This window comes from Falco naumanni, chromosome Z, assembly GCF_017639655.2.
Source record: "Falco naumanni isolate bFalNau1 chromosome Z, bFalNau1.pat, whole genome shotgun sequence".
Taxonomy (NCBI): domain Eukaryota; kingdom Metazoa; phylum Chordata; class Aves; order Falconiformes; family Falconidae; genus Falco; species Falco naumanni.
Window position 1 is genome coordinate 41,010,941 of NC_054080.1, and position 16,151 is coordinate 41,027,091.

At 35.7% G+C, this 16,151-nt stretch overlaps 1 protein-coding gene across 9 annotated transcripts in view; it reads right to left on the bottom strand.

Moving 5' to 3' along the window:
- Positions 1-16,151, bottom strand: part of ERCC6L2 (ERCC excision repair 6 like 2) — a 58,040-nt gene that overhangs the window by 25,125 nt on the left and 16,764 nt on the right. For all 9 annotated transcript variants that reach the window (XM_040579180.1, XM_040579181.1, XM_040579182.1 and 6 more), the window contains 5 exons: positions 15,127-15,246; positions 10,256-10,327; positions 8,973-9,118; positions 3,779-3,874; positions 2,692-2,791 (listed from right to left, as the gene is read on the bottom strand). In XM_040579180.1, the coding sequence (XP_040435114.1) occupies positions 2,692-2,791; positions 3,779-3,874; positions 8,973-9,118; positions 10,256-10,327; positions 15,127-15,246 (534 nt within the window). The remainder of the gene's footprint in view (positions 1-2,691; positions 2,792-3,778; positions 3,875-8,972; positions 9,119-10,255; positions 10,328-15,126; positions 15,247-16,151) is intronic.

Here is a 16,151-nt window from a genome sequence, read left to right on the forward strand (position 1 = left end):
TAACAAGTATAAAAATGTTTGGATTTACTGAATAAAAAAATAAAAATGTTTCAAGTCTTTCATTTCATTGTTTTCTAATATCAGACAGCTACTATACACAATACTGACACTCCTCTGTATCTTGACAGCTCATCTTCCCTCAGTACTAAATTCTTATTATTTTCTCATAGCCCATTTCACTGTATGCTTACTTGATAAGGACTTAACACAGCCACAAGACTACTCTTACCAATCTCTGAATATTTTAATTATCATGCACTCTTGCTAAGTAGACTGAACAGAAGTGACTTAATCCTCCAGGTGAAAAGGAAAGATGAACAAATAGTTTGTCAGGCAGAATTAAAACATTTTTGAAGTCAGGCAGAATTAGCTGCATTCCAATGACTGTAAATTTTCAGTATTTATATAATTGGTCTTTCTTGAAATTATGCATGGTATTTACAGAAGTATACTTCAGGATACATATATAACTTATTCAGGTTTCTATTATGTTAGATTTCAATTTTATTTACATCAGATTCTTCAGTTGCATATGACTAGGTCAGACAACCAAACACCACTACCAAAAAAAACCCCACCAACTAGCAATTTTAAGATCAAATACATCCCTCAGCAAGAATACACTGCAAACAAAGCTTTTTCACATAAATTCACTTCATTTAAAGGATGGATGAAAACATTTAGCTCTCTGACAACACCTTTGTATAGTTCATCAAAAGCCACACATCCACATGTACTCATGCCTTTCACAGTGTTATACATGCCTTTTGAAAATCCAAACAGACAATATCCAGGTCTTCTTTATCTATATGATCACTAACTCCAAAGACCACTGTGAAGCATGAATCCCCTTCTTCAGGATTTTAGTGAACACTGTTGTAATCTGTTATTGCTCATTTTGTTAACCTTTCTGAGACGTCCCCTACTGATACTTGCTGTTGAAACAAATCCTCAGAAGTACTTTGCACAAGCGAAATTTTGGAACAGGATGTTCTCTAAGCTTTTCCATGAATGTAGAAATAAAGAATAAATCAAGCAGGTTTTTTTTCAATGACCGTTCCTTTAAACTTTGCTAAAGTAATGCTCACATAGCAGTACAATTCATGCTCCCAATGTGTTCAAAAACTAAGTTAGCTTTTTTTTTTTTAGACGTTATACCTCAAAAATCAGTTTTGGACTTACCGTGTTTTATATTTAACTTCTCTCATTAGTATAGGATTTCAACTATTAATACAATAACTTCTTTGTTCTGAACTTTTAATACAGAGCCTCTGAAAATTGCCCAATTATCCGTGAGCAGTTCAGTCCATCACCTACTTTTTTAATTTCTTCCTAGAAAGTTTCCTCTTTTTTTGTTTAGATCATCTTGTCAAAATTAAACAGAACTAATTGCTTTTTTACTTCTACAAAACACGGAATTTAAGTGAGATAAAGCCACTGTTACACTTTTGAAAGTAGTATTTTAAAGCAAGCCACACATATCACTAAGAGCAGCTCAAGATTTGATCTTCCAGCTGTGGGTTTTCTGACTATCTGCTCTGTGAAAGCAGATTATCTTAGACCTTCATTCTTATTTGTCACCTACTTACATATTAAGAGGATAATGACAGTCTGTATACTACTGCACTTCCCACCCAGTCTCTAACCTCCTCCTTGTATATACCCCAGCTACAAAAAGATGCTTGTCACAGAAAACTCATTACCAAATTTTTCCTATTTATAGCCAAAAATTTGCATTCCTCAAGTTTCATAAAGCTTTCTTTAATATAAAGTATCACTTGCCCACTGAGGCCACCTACTTAGTCTTTTCTATGCAATGCATTCTTCAAAACAACTGTGTCTCACCGATTTTCTTCCTTTCTCCAAGTTTATATGCCTGTAGTATCTTAATTTAAAATCAATCATCTTATTTCTTAACTTGCAACTCTTGCTGAGAAAAACATGTCCATATTTAATCTAGTTTCTTATTATTCTGCAGCCTGCTCTCTGTTGTTCATGTTCAAATCTGCATATTTTTTGTTTTAATTCTGATCTCATCAGGAAACAGTTGCCATATTATGTGTTCCTCAAGTCACACACTTAGGTTTACTCACTTAAGATTGGGAAAAACAAACAATGCAAGCAGAAAAATTTAGAGAGGGCAAGTGTTTCAGGTTGAGTATTCTGGCAAGCAACATTACTTCATATCTTTTTAACAACAGAAACTACAAACTGTTTCCCCCTCCTTTTATAAGGAAGTTTTCACAGGCCAGAGAATTGCAATGCCTTCTTGCTTTTCTTCTATAGCACTAGCAAGACTTTCGCTCTACCTTCTCCCACCTTCCATAAGAAAAAGCTGCCTGAATCAAACTGTTGCAGGTACTAACTACAACTCTCACAGATGTATTTTTACATATTTTACACAGATAAAATACAAGTTTTTAAATAAAAGAGTTCTCTTCTCTGTATAACCTTATTAATGTATATTGCATAATTAAACTATCAAAAGTTACAAAAAACCCCTTAGAATACAAATGTAATTCTGTTTGTTCTTTGACAATTGCTAAATGGTGTATCTCTGCTTATAAAGTTAAGGTAATAGCATATATCATACAATTAAGGTGAACTTTGATTTTGCTATAGACTACAATAGCTTTCAGTCATTGAAACCACTAAAAAGAACTCCCCATTTAAATAGTTTGTGAGCTTTACCTGTTTATAAACTTGTCGCAAGTACATCATCTCCTCCACCGTTCCCAAGGATATCAGTCTAAACACTTTAACAGGTTTGAACTGGCCAATCCTATAAGCTCTGCAAGGACAGCAATACATTAAAAAATGGTTTTTACCAGTAAAAAAAGGTAAGAGAGTCTCTTAGAGGTAGTAAAATAAATAAAAGCATTTTGATAAAACAAGAGTACTCTAAATGATTTATGAGTTGGTTGTAGGGGTTTTTTGTGGCGAGGGCTTTTTTGGTTGGTTTGGTTTTTCTTGGTTTTTACTTTTCCAAATTTTCCTCAGTATTTCATTCCCTTTTCCTTTACCCTTAGTTTTCCATGTTTCTTCCCAGGCCTATCCAGTTAAAAAACACACCTTTCTCCTCAATTTGAATCACAAGGTCTGTCTCCCATCTCTCTTGAAAACATATCTTCCACTACGTTTTCTCAGTCGTTTTTTTGTTGGGTTTTTTTTTTTCCCTGTCTCCATCTGCTCTTGCACAAGACATTATCCTATTTGCATTATGTACGAGTTAGATCATGGATTACTTGGGGCAGTCTGTTCTTTATTGACTTTCTAAAGCACTTCACAAGTCACAACATCATAAAAACAGCTAATGAACTTGCAGTTTTTTATCTAAACGGTAAATGCTTAGAATTTTTCCTTTAAGGATTCTGGAATTCAAAACATCACTTGAACTAGGGTCAACTACAACCTATTCTGTCCTGACAGACAAAGGAAAAATGCCATGCAGCTAGACACACTGATGTTTCAGAGAACAGAAGTTACAGTAACTATGGCTTTTTTTTTTTTTTTTTTAAATGACCCCACCATAACAGTGCCACAAAAATTGGAAAATAAGTAGTAAAAATCAGGACTAAAAAATAAGAACACTGAAGCTAAAAACCATTTGGCTGGACATTTCTTACTGTCATGTGGACAAGTCAGATTATGTAAAAAATTTCTTAAGCCTGTAAAAAATTTCTTAAGCCGAGGGAAATTTTAGTTGGACAACCAGATGACAGAATCCAAGCAAAAGAAGAGTACAACATGGATCAAATTCTGTATTTTGAGAGTGTACCTGTCAATAGCTTGAAGATCATTTGCTGGGTTCCACGTAGGATCAAAAACTATAACAACATTGGCACCAACAAAATTAAGACCCAGTCCACCAGCCCTAAAACATAAAATAAAAAAAACCAGAACTATTTGACACTAAGAAAGACAGAACAAACTTTTTTTTTCAGTGTATTGGATCCATATTGGCAACATAAAAAGCACAACAGAAATACTGAAAATGGGGTACAGTAACTGTGGTATTAATAACCACCAAGTACTTAAATAAGCACTGTTATAAAACGCAGTCTTCTCCCTTCAGTAGCAAGAAGGTTACAAACTATGACTAGCTGAGTCATAACGAGCTGCTATCACCTTGCTACAGTAAGAGTCCCTGATCGCTACTTCATATCCACTAAGCCCTCCACAGGCCAAGTCCCTCAATGATTATACTGAAATTCATAACCACTTCTATGCCAATTAACATTACAGAAGCAGGAAAACTACAGCTTAAAGAGTCTGTGTAACATTTTACTTCCTTTAATTCCAGTACATAGTTTTGACAATGATGCTATACAGCTTCCAATAAAATGGTCACAGTCTAGGGTAAGTCACATCTATGAGAATTAACAACTGTCACAAGTGTATTTGTAGAGTATATGTCAACTGTTACAAATATAGTTGGCCACACAGCTGCAAGTAAGCAATACTCGTACTGGTCATTACATGGAAAAAAGTCACTGTCAGAAAACTGTCTGCTGAGGGGGTTAGTACTCACAGTGGTACCAGTTACATCATCTTAATATATTCAACAGCTGTAGTGTGCTTTCAGGTAAAGCCTGCACGCCAGTAATGAATTTGGAGCATATGCCTAACCTGAGGTAGCTAACTAATGTCCTGCTGAATCCAACAAAACTGCTCAGTTACTGGAGTCTGGTATGTGCACAGCTAAATGATTTGATAGGAACAAAAGTGAAGAAAATTCCACTTCTCATCCATCTGCAACACAAGCAAATACTGAAAATTCTTTAACTGGCTCAACCAATATTCCACGAAAAAGACAAAAGTTCCTATACAAGCCCATGCTAAATACTTTTATTAATTTAACTATTAAAACAATTCTTCACGTTGACATAGGCAGCACTAATTTCAAATCTGTTTTTTTCCTGAATGAAGTACCACAAAATCGAAAAAGTCAATTTCATGTAATTCACCAAGCACCTGGTTTTAACAGATTACTTTATATTACACTTGTTTAAAGCAGTGGGAAAGGTAAGAATTTCCAGGTATAAAAATGAACAGACAGAACCCAAAATCTTACAGAGCCCCACCACTTCTCAGTCTTCACGGAATCCCTGTCAATATAAATACAGTTGTGGCCTCTTCCTTCCAGGTGTGGTGTGGTGTTGGGTTAGTTAAATCTGGAAAGGCAGAGGATGTGGGATCCTGCCAATATTAACAGAGGTTTCCGGAGGATGAGTGTTCTCAAAGTTTGAAATGCTGAATAAAAATCTTTGTATTTTTCAGAGTACCTTACTGTATTTTGGAATTCTGGTTATTTCTTTTTAGTGAGGACAGAATGCAGCCTCTCATCTTACCAAACCAACCCTGCAGTCAGACTGAAACACAAGTCAACATCTTTTTTTCCAAATGCTTTCTCATAAAAAATTGCAATATTTGGAACTGAAATATGAATTAAACCTCAGTGCAAAGCCTTACTGCAAGTAAAACAGACTGACTATAAAAATTAACTAAACAGGATACTTCGCTTTATAAAGATTTTAGCTTTCAATACTTTTTAGGTATGCCACAAAAATTCAGAGACTCCAAAACAGAAAAAGAATGGCTTCTATGTCCTTCATGGACAGAATGAATGCAGTAGTTAGTTTGTGTATTGTAAAAAAACATCTTCAATTTTAAATGGCTTTTTAACTAGCTGTTAGTCATTACCGCAAGATGGTCCATGCAGATTACCATAATATGGCTCAAATGAAGAGCCGTGTATGAAAGGTCTTATAACCGTTTTCAAAAGAGCATCTTATTTAAAACTGCACACTATGTTAAATAAATGGCTTGGTTTATATCCTGTCACTGACAACTTAATACATCAATGTTCAGAACTTACGAAACAGTATCACATCAGGAAAGTTTCCATAAAAGCTTTGACTACATAATTCTATTTACCAAGTTAAGTTTTTTACAGTTTGTAAGTTCTCTGTTTCAGTGAGATCTTGTGGCTGAGAGTTCTTTGAATGTGATTACATGCACATTAAAAATTATTTGCAATATAGGTGCAAAAAATTCATGTCAAATGAAGCCCTGTAGGAGTGAAAAGTAATCGACAGCAGCCCAGCAATGGACAGTAACTGAGAATCCTGCAGGTAGAATGGAAGTGCATACTGCAAACTTTCATAATAAAAACTGTCTATACGTTTCTGTAACCATCAACTCTTCATCATCTAAGCACTTCTCTCCACATAATAAAGAATACTGACAAGCACAAACAGATTTTAATTCGTAATTATTCTGAAGCAATTAATCTAGAGAAAGACTAGCATGGAAAAAACAGGAACAGTGACTTAGTTTTAAGGTGGTAATACTTGCTGCTCTTATTTTTTCCAGAATACCACAATGGGACAGGACTGCATAGACTTCATTACTGTACATATACAGGTCCCCTTCTTCAGGCTAAGTAACATCAATGAAGTTGCAAGCTCTGCCATCCTCCTTTCAAGTTATAGCAACTCCAGCAATTATTTTGTTTCTAAGCATGCCCAAAAATCCCCTTTTCTTCCAAATAATCATACATTTCCCAGCAATACCAGCACAGCATTGAAGCATTCTGAAGCAGATTTTACTTTGTGAGCCTTAGAAGTTCCAGCAGAGGTATATCGGCTTCTCCATAGAGCTGAAGGCTGAAACCCTTAATCTATGTCTAATGGTTTGATGGCATTTACAAGCTCTGATGAAATCAATTGTATTTTCTCTGAACACCCATAAAATATATTTATCCATATAGCTATATTAGCCATAGCTATTGATAAAAGCATTATGGACAGCTATATGAGTATGTTTGATACTAGCATTAACTGCAAGACTTGAGGTCAAGCTATATAGACAGATTTCTTTTTTTTTTTACTTTATTGTTTAAGTCCCTATTTTTCAAAAAACTCACCAATTAGAAACCAGCATTCCCAAATGTCTACGCGCTATATACATAGGCAATTCCAGGCAGAAACAGCATTTTGCTGATATTAAAGAAAAAAAGAAAAAAAGGAATCTAAACCAGGAACATTGTACGTTCAACAGTGAAGTCATGACCACTGTCTGCAGTGTAATTTTCTAATTTATAGATTGGTGCTTCTCATTTAAAGTTGTATGTTAACTTTACTAGTGGAATATAATGGCAGACTCAAGATCATTATGCAGGGAATTCATACTTTGCAGAATGCATTTCTGTGGCCAAAAGACTGTGCAAGTATTGTCAATGAAAATCAGCATTTGGCTCTCCAAGCAATGGGACCTTCAGAACTCATACAATTTGACTACACAGAACAGTTTGCCAAAGACTTTGCAAGAACGCACAAACAGAAGAGTATGACCCAATTCTGTCAACTTACTATGTGCTGAGAAATAAAGAATAGACTGTAAAGTCCCAATACCTGAAATCTGAGTAAGAAGATGATTCTTTTGTAGAGTAGAACTGGGACAAATCACTTGCCAATTTCCAAAGAATTACAAAACTAAAGCTGCTTTCATTACTGTATATCAAGCAACCAAAAAGATCACTTCTTGTTGTCTGTGATAAACTACACAAAGAATTGCACCTCCTGTTCTGCTTCACAAACACTGGTTATGTTGACTGCAATTCCATCATTGTTCCTTCCATCCTCAGTAAGATGAGAAACACTAAAAACAACATAATCAAGACTTTCTCAAGCACCAGCAGCAGGCATGGAAAGCTGGTCTGTCTCTGTATTCACAAGCTGTCATAACATAGAGGACAAAGCCCATCTCCGTTTACCTTCATTTTTACTTCTACATAAATTAATAGAAGAGAATTGAAAAGGTTGTGATTACACAGCCAGACCAATAGAAGCATAAACAACTAGTCTTTCCTAATGCTACAGGTACAGTAATTCCCTACTGTCTTCAGAAACAAGGAATAGGGACCCACGAAGATCTTAGGGAAGCTGATGGCCAGATTCCACAGTTAGCAGAGATTACAAACAAATATGCAAGACCAACACCACAAACCTCTTCACAACCCTGCCCACATGCACCAGACAGTATCTGAAGACAGTTCTGACATGCATTTGCCATAGTCTTTAAGATTATGCCTGACTTCTAATTAAAACATAGTAAGGGTCCTCCCATCTAACTACAACATGCACACTTCCAGTAAAGGAGGACTGGAGTGGCTACATAGGCAAGAACGGAATGTTTGCATGTTTCATCAAGTTTCACTGACTTTTCCTCTGGGCGGGAAAATTAAAGTTTCTCTTTGTTCCCTTTCTGCCCTTGCCTAGTAAAAAACTTCAAGATGACACATGGAAATAACCACAACTAAAGAAAAAAAAATAATATAAAGAATGGTCATCATAGTTTCATTAATTTCAGTTGACCATATTGTTCTTTTGAAAATGAATTCACTATCCATCATAAACTGGAAAACAGCTCTGATAGGTACATACATTTAAAAGACAGTGAAATACTTCAAGCAATCTTTAAAATAGATGTATGCTAATTAATATGGTAGATAAATTACAGTAACACCAAGAGATAATTTTTCAGCTCAGTATAGCATTTCATGTTTACATTCACTTGCTGTTCTGCTAGCACAGTATGAGAAATTGAGCCTGTCCACAATAAAATGAAAGCTTTCTGTAGATAATAACATAATAATAATAATAATGATGTTTTAAAACTGTTTCCTCATTTCTACAGCAACTGGAAATTTAAAACCAGGATTTAGAAGACCCACTTGTTTCAGATCTTAGAAATCCTCATAAAGCAGAGGAGAGGGTAAACATCTCCAGGTGTTTTAAAAAGCTTCAGACCACAGCAGTGAGTCTATGTTTACTAACAGACAAGAGAACAAGTCACATTCTCAAAAAAAGTAGTCCCTCACAAGGTCATCAAGCAAAAAAACAGAGTAACCTATTTATTAAACACTATGAAAGGCAGAATGAATCACACTACAAGTTAAATTTACTTACATTGTAGATACAAGACATATGTTAATTTCTCGAATGCTGTTGAACTCTCTTACAACTCTGATCCTATCTTCTGATTTTGTATTTCCATCAAGTCGTCGGTAATCTAGCCCAGAAGCCATACAGTATTGTTCTAGCACATCTAGCAACTGGGTAGAAAAACAGTAATAATAAAAAAGATTAAGTGCTTGCTATGATCTTTTTATTTAAAAAAAAAAACACCACAGAGGTCATGTTTCTCAAATATATTTTCAATAGACCAAGCACTGGAAATGAGAGTAAATAGTCACCATTTTGGTATCAAACATCCTTGATTCTCTTAACTGTGATTCTACAGCACTCAAGGTGATAATAATGGTCTGCTGTGGTTTCACTCAATCTGCCAGCCCTGGCTATCTGTCCCACCTTTACGTGATGCGGAATCAGTTCAACCCAACAAGCAGGCAACAGAAACAGTTTCCTACCATCTTAGCAAGTTACTGGAAATACAGTAAATGAGTACCAGAGCCAGCACAAAGAAACATACTGGTATGCACAGAGCTCGGAGGGATGGAGTGAAAGGGACTGCAGTAACCAGCAATGTGGCCTTGAACACTGTGAAGCACAGCTTAAGGACACATAGCATTTTACTGCTGCATCTAAATATTAAACTTGCAGTCCTCCTTAAAGCCACAAAATCATTAAATATTTAAGACTCCAAACTGTCATTTTCGCTGTAATTTTTTAATAGCTTTTAGTGCCATCATATTTAAGTAAAGAAAACCATACTATAGGTTGCACCATATCAGGTAACACATTACTCCCTAACAATAATATCAAGGTGCAATTCTCCTGAAAGTGAAATGCACATTCATTCACCTCTTTCTCCAATTAAAGACTGGTTAAGTTCAAACTGGATGAATTTTTATCACTGCTGATAGTCAAAAGCCATTAGAACAGAGGAAATTTAACTACTTTCAGTTTCAACACAAAGGTTGCATGACACTTCAGCTGTACTTTGCTGTGACACTGCTCTAACAAGCTGAACTCTGTATGAGCTATCTACATCTGAGGTAATACAACAATTTAAAAAATGCTCAAAGGAAGGCAACAGAGTGTTACATTTGTTTTGCCAACACCATTTTTATCATGAGATAACATAAGGTTTCAATATGCTTCTGGAGTATGGCATCATTATTTCCCATAGTACGGAGAAAAAGGAAGTGTGGTTGACAGCTGTCACCTCAATGCTTTACACTTCAGAACTTACTGCTGCAGCTAAGTGATAAAAATCATATGGAGCTCACCTTTGTAGAAAAGGAAAAAAGAAGAACTTTATCCCTGTGTTTTTGGAAGTGATTTAAAAGCTGCTGAAGGACCTGTGAACCAACCACAGAACAAAAATGAAGAAATTTTATCTACAGGTCATCTCACACACACTTACTTGTGTTTTCAACCTTTAAACAGGCTATACTGTAATTGTTTGCAAGGCCAAACAGAGGCATAACAAAAACCATTACTAACATTAGTGTACCAAAGATAATGAATGAAGATGCTGGAATGCATTTTTCAATGATCTACATTGAAATCCTGCTGTAAGAATGTAATTATACCACTAATAGTTAAACTCAGAAGCTATTTCTGTCAGTGTGTAGACTGCAACAAAATGTTACTTATGCGCTAGCTTAGCTTGTCAGTTTTTGCATTTGAGAAATGCACACAGTTCCCCTGAAAACTGTTTAAGTTTTCTGTGCCACATCTGAGTTTAGAAATTCTTGGAACTTGTCTTCTTAAAATAATCAGTGAGATGTATGCCCCTCCTTGCTCCCACTCTTGTCTGTTGCTCTGTTTACAGTAGGATCCAGCTTCCCAGACTCTGCACAGACCTTGAAATGCCAATAATTCACCCACACACAATGTTCTTCTGGTGGGGAAGCAAATAATCCACAGTCTTGTGCATAACAGTGATACTGTTATTTTCAAAAGAAGCATGTCCACATCTGGCAATGGCAGCTCCAGAGTATCACAGAAGTGATACACAAAAGGGAAAGAGGAAGTTTGTTACATGCTTGTACCTTTCTCCTACTGGGCAATAAATATTTGAAAAATTGTATTTATTCAGTGATAAATACATGAAGCGTTAATCAACACTCATTTCACTAAAAACCTAATAAATTTTTGACAACCAAATAGTGATGTATATTTATATTAATTTTACATTTCTGGATAATATCTAGAATAAAAATAGTAATTGTACATCCCTTACAAGCCCTTTTTATATGTTTGCCAGGCAGTTACAAGTGAAAACAAAGTACAAACAAGATTGGTTTTTTTTTTCCCCAGTGAGATAAGTCCTGGTTTCTAAGTTTTTGCCTGGTTTTGTTGTATAAAAACACATCAGGTAATTCAACAAGCGCTAGATTACTTACATTTGCATTTTATTTAGCCAAATTAAGAAAAATAAATAGAAGAAAAAACAGTGACATGCTTTTAAAATAGAAGGGATTTTGCTACTGTATTATTGTTTTATTATATTTATTGTATTGTTGAAGTACAGGTCAAATAATGAATTTCCTATAGGAGAATATACAAACAAATCCACCCAGTTTGTTTAAATAACATGGATCACTGTCATGCCCATTGATTTTAGGTGTTCTGGAATAAAGCACAGCTCTGATGAACAGGGAAAAGTAGAATGGTTTTGCACCAAAAAAAACCCCAACAAACTCTACGTTTGCATACTAGAATATTATCCTAAGTGCTGTTAATCTGAAAAAGAATTACTTGATCATACTCAAGCAAAAGTAACACACTCTTTGTAAGAGTTCACATGGATTTAAATGCATATCTCACCATTACTACATACTGTGAGTTGCCTGACTGATGAAACTTTACCTCTCACTTTTGAGAATACCTTGTTTGTATACAGATGTCTAAGCTACCCTACAGTGTTTTTAAGCCTTCAAAACCATGCCTGTCTGGGTTAGGGTTATGTTTAATGGCAGATGTTACTATTATTTGCAAGGTGCTCCAACAGACTTCCATTTCCCTACTGAAATACCGATAATATGCCAGGCAAAAATAAGTAATTCAATTCAACATAGTTATTCCTAAGAGATTTATATTAAGAACAGAATTCCAAAACTCCACCAGAGGATGTCTGTGGAAACCTAACATGTGTAGTTTAAAAAAAAAAAGTTATTTCAAGTACCCAGACACTGCCTTTTCACTTATGAAGTCTCTCTGAGCCAGAATTTTAACAGAACCGTAGAAATAATCAGACACAGTAGTAATGAGAATTACTGCAGCCTGTTAAAACTACTCTCATTCATCATACTGCTTTTCCAAGCAGTCCCTGATACTTCTGTGCGGACAATGTGCAATCTTTGTGTTTCAAAAGTAATGGAATCACTTGTCCTTACACTTTGCAGGTCCTCTGTCTTCCTTAATGATAGAAAAACGGTGGTTTCCAAACAAGGCAGCACACTCCTATTTCAATTTTTACAAATTCAACTATTTCAAGTTAAAATTCTAAGGATGAAATTCACCTTGAAATAGAAAGTATAAGCATAATATTCTGTAAGCTGTGTGTTATGCAGTATGACTGACAGAGAAGGGTTAACACCACAAAAAAGCTGAGGCTTAGATCACATCACTGTGTATTACCCACCACCCACTGTATTGGAGTCATAGGTATACCATCAATGCTTGTACATGTACATTTGGATTATAAGGACTTTTTTCCATGCTGTTGTTATAAACCTAAATTCAGAACAGAAAAACTGGGGTGGCATGCTGTAGCATTTACAGCGTGCAAGACAGAGATGACAGCCACCACAGCACAAGGAAGGACAGAAACATTAAATTGCCACTCTCTCACATTTACATTCAAGCAATTCTAGTTTTACTGACGGCAGTAAGCATATTCCATAGTACAAAAAGCTATGTTTTCCCATGTTTTCTCTCCTCTTGGCAAGAGGACAGAAGGTACTTTATGCAGGTAAGTTAACCTTTTCAACTCTGCAAAAGTGTTACAACTGCCTGGCTAATCAACTTCATAGGCAAATCACAGCCCTTCTCCCCTGCCCTGAACAAATTTAAATAAATGCCACAAACTCTTCCTTTTAAAATATGCTCATCTACAAAAGAATAATCACCTGTGTCAAAATTTCTGGGTAGCCTATACTAAATTTCAATTTAAACAACTAAATTGTACCTATTCAGTCTATACTACCAGATGAAAGTTACAAAAGTATTTCAAATAGTTTCTAGAATTTATTTATAGAACAGAAGATGTAAAGCATTACAGTGGGACAAGGCCATTAAAAACATTTTACTATCATTTGCCTCATTTATTTCCAGAAAAACATGTTAAAATATATGAAACAGTTTTCAAGATCTAGTATCTGCTGACAGTAGTAACCTCTGATAACTTTCTGATGGTAAGGGGACCTTCTATATGAAATACCTTCTGCATGACTTTGTTTACAGAGCATAAAACCCAAAGTCAACCCAAACAGCTTCTCTTTTAAAATTCAGAAGAGAAATTTTCCTCACAAGACAAACCTCCAACACAAATCAGCAGGGCAGCGGGGGGAAGCCACCACACCACCATACATATATGAACCAATTTCTGGCATCATTATTATTCTGAAGCCAAAATTAATGGACTTAACCACCTTATTTTTCAGTGATGGCTACATGGTACACTACGTAAAACTCCTTCCAGACACAGAGATATCACCACACAATTCAGAATATTCTGTTTATACTAAGATGTATTTCACGAACACAAAATTCAAGTTCCCCTAACAGAGAAAACAGACTTCCTCTCAAAGTTAGCAATTCTTTCAGTAATTTTTAGATAAATTCTGTCCAGTTTGTAATGGACTGAAATAGACACTACAGATTTCTAAAACAAAGCATCATATATACACAACCAGAGGTCATCAACAGTGGAAAAATATTCTGTTAAGTCTACTGGGCTGTCATAAATGCAGCATTTGAAAGTGCTTCTATTCTATAATTCATAAAATAAAGTAGAACTCCTCATAATAATACAAGATAATCAATTCTTATGTTGGCAGGAAAGAAGTTCCATATTGCTTTGTGTACAGAAGTACACTACTAGTGTAGTGTATAGTCTAATCTTTTTTAAAAGGTCAGAGTAATAGTGTCCTGTGACGGAATTTTTATCTCCATTTTTACTTTTATATAGCAATCTATATTGCACTTATCTCTCAGCTAGCAAACATACTGAATAAATGTTTTGCAATATAATTATTATTTCATAAATACAATACAAAAATACAAAAAAAAACCCTCAAAAAAGTACACTCTGGTTGGTCTGCATAGTTTTTCACCCTCCAGTTACTCTCAGCTCAGAAACACTCCTAAGCCTAGTACCGTTTTCTTTCTAATTAGCTACATTAAACATTTTTCAGTTATTCATCCTGCTCCCCTCTGAAACTACAGAAAGTCAGTTTTTGAGGTAAGAGGTTTCATGGGTTTACACTTGTTTTTTTTGCTCACCTTAGCATGGCTCTTATTTAGCTTCATTTGAAGGGTTCAAAGGGATAGAAAAGACAGTTAAAAACTCAGCACATCTTCACTAGTTCCACGCTACTCACGATTATAAAGGTCCTTCTCACATTCATCCTGACATTCTTTTCCAAGCTGGAAAGTTCCAGCCTACTTGGCTGCTTTTGTCCCACAGTACATCACCTTTGTGGCCCTTCTCCGACACTTTTTCTAAACCTTTTCAAGGTTCAACACAAACCTTTTGAGAGGAGAGACTGGAACTACCCACAACACTGAAGGTGTGCACAAACCATTAAGTCCCTAATATTTTTTGTTTGCTCTGTTTTACTTTCCCAAATATTTCTGACTGCCATCGTGTGATGGTTTCATGGAACTATCTGTCATAGTATTAAGGTCATTTAGTCATCACTAAATACTTGAAGCTAACATCTTAGGATATCTTATGATCACACATCACTCTTATCCAGTCTTTGCCCAGAGGCATCCTGATCCATGACAAGAGATACCTGCTGTGGTACCACCGACATAAACAGAATGATTAAAACCCCACAACTATCAGCTGTACATTTTCTTACGTACATGTACTACAGCAGCAGATCTATTACAAATCTTATTTTTCATCTAAAGAATGGTTTACCTTCATTTTTCCACTGTATTTTGGATCTGAAATCGTTTCAAAGGCTGCACCTTTGCTTAACTGCACAAAATCTGGAAAACTGGAAAATACCTGGCTGCACACTCTTTTGATATGTGCTTCCTGGAAGAAAAGCAGAAAGTTTGAACAGGTGTTCAAAATTAGAGTTATGTTGGATACCAGTAAGCCATACAAGAAGTCAGACAGGTTGAAACAAGCAACTCAAGCAGAGTTAGGCGGTTCTATTCAGTTCACTATAAAAGTGCTGGAAAAAACATCTGTTGTGCATTTTGGTTTGCTTCATTATAAAGGAGAGAGGATCTTGATCTGAAACCATGGATTCTAGCTACTCGAGTAAGAGATGCCCAGAATTCCTTCTCCCAGGCAGAGACTGCAACAGGATGACCGGAACTGTCACTCTCAAGAACCCTGTTGGCTTGAGGTCTGCATTATGCAACAGCTGCGTACCAGCATTTCTCTGGACCATCTGGCATGATAAGCCAATAGAGGAATTACGTACTGCCCCACCACTATGACAAAAAAAAAAACAAACCACAAAACATTGGGGCGGGGGGGAGTGCAGGCAGAATGCATTTAAACTGTTCAAATGCACTTAAAACTGTTCAAAAGCCACATAAAGCTCCGTTGCTAGAATCTGGATAGCACTGAACTTTAACATGACCACACACTTTAAGTCTACCTTGCCAAAGGAGCAGAAAAGATGTCCTCTCACCTAAGAGTAACACATGTCATGGATTTTAGTACTAAAGGCAAGAACTACTATAAAACATCAGTTTCTTCATTAGAATTTGGAGCAATTAATAATTATGTATGCTGCAAAAAACAGTAAGTCTCAAAATACTCATACATTGTTATTTCAGTGGCTATTTAAACTCTTAAATGTGATTCCAACAAAAACTACATACAGAAAAAAAAAAAGAAAAAAGAAAAAACCACCACCAAACAAAAAAAAACAGAAACACACACACACACACACCGGGAAACATTTGGGTATATACTGTGAATAA